Source organism: Limulus polyphemus, unplaced genomic scaffold, assembly GCF_000517525.1.
Source record: "Limulus polyphemus unplaced genomic scaffold, Limulus_polyphemus-2.1.2 Scaffold25, whole genome shotgun sequence".
In the NCBI taxonomy this organism is placed as follows: domain Eukaryota; kingdom Metazoa; phylum Arthropoda; class Merostomata; order Xiphosura; family Limulidae; genus Limulus; species Limulus polyphemus.
Genome location: NW_013665635.1, coordinates 874,412 through 875,289, shown reverse-complemented (window position 1 = coordinate 875,289; position 878 = coordinate 874,412). Strand labels below are relative to the sequence as shown.

At 33.8% G+C, this 878-nt stretch overlaps 1 protein-coding gene across 1 annotated transcript in view; it reads left to right on the top strand.

Moving 5' to 3' along the window:
• LOC106459004 (dystrophin-like) overlaps positions 1–878 on the top strand; it is a 271,702-nt gene that overhangs the window by 241,077 nt on the left and 29,747 nt on the right. The window contains exon 54 of the mRNA XM_022385593.1: positions 111–206. Within this exon, the coding sequence (XP_022241301.1) occupies positions 111–206 (96 nt within the window). The remainder of the gene's footprint in view (positions 1–110; positions 207–878) is intronic.

Here is an 878-nt window from a genome sequence, read left to right as displayed (position 1 = left end):
CGATGGAATGAACTCCGCCTCAAGACTGCCTCAATCAGGTAAATTTCATTGTTTCGGGGTTTTGTTCTTCACGTCACTTTAAACGAACGAAGTAGTCACTTACTTAAGAGTCTTAAGTGTCATGATGATGCACTGTTGCTACAAAGAAAGCTCGAGGAGATGAACCAGCGATGGAATGAACTCCGCCTCAAGACTGCCTCAATCAGGTAAATTTCATTGTTTCGGGGTTTTGTTCTGTTTCACTAACCGTATTTGCTCTAGAGCTATCTGTATAGTGTACTGAGTATGGTGTTTTGAGTTTGTTTGTTAACGTGGGCTTCATACAACTAGTCCGAAATCTTGATTGGTAAATTTAAATGCAAAAAATCACCAATCTTGGAACAAACAAACCCAGTTTCAACATCTTTTTTTAGTATCTATAGTTGCTCAATAAGTAAAAGGCAGGAAACTACCAATCTCACATAGCTTCTCTTATTTTTCTACATATATATATATATACACATGTCTTAAGTTATGTTGTAATGCAAATGCATCTTGCAACTGTTAATACACTTTCAAAGATTGGTTGTGAAGGTACCAATAGTACTTATTTCAAGGATTTCTGCAGTATAACTAAAATGTAGAGACTTTCTATATTTCAAAACTGAAATCAACTTTCAACTTAGATTTAGCTCAAATAATTCTTAAATTTAAGTTTATAATATGAATGAAAAAGGTTTCTGTATATTAAATTTTTCTGGTTGATACTATCTGTATATTGCATGTGTCTGGTTGATACTATCCATATACTGCATGTTTCTGGTTGATACTATCCATATATTGCATGTTTCTGGTTGATACTATCCATATACTGCATGTTTCTGGTTGATACTATCCAT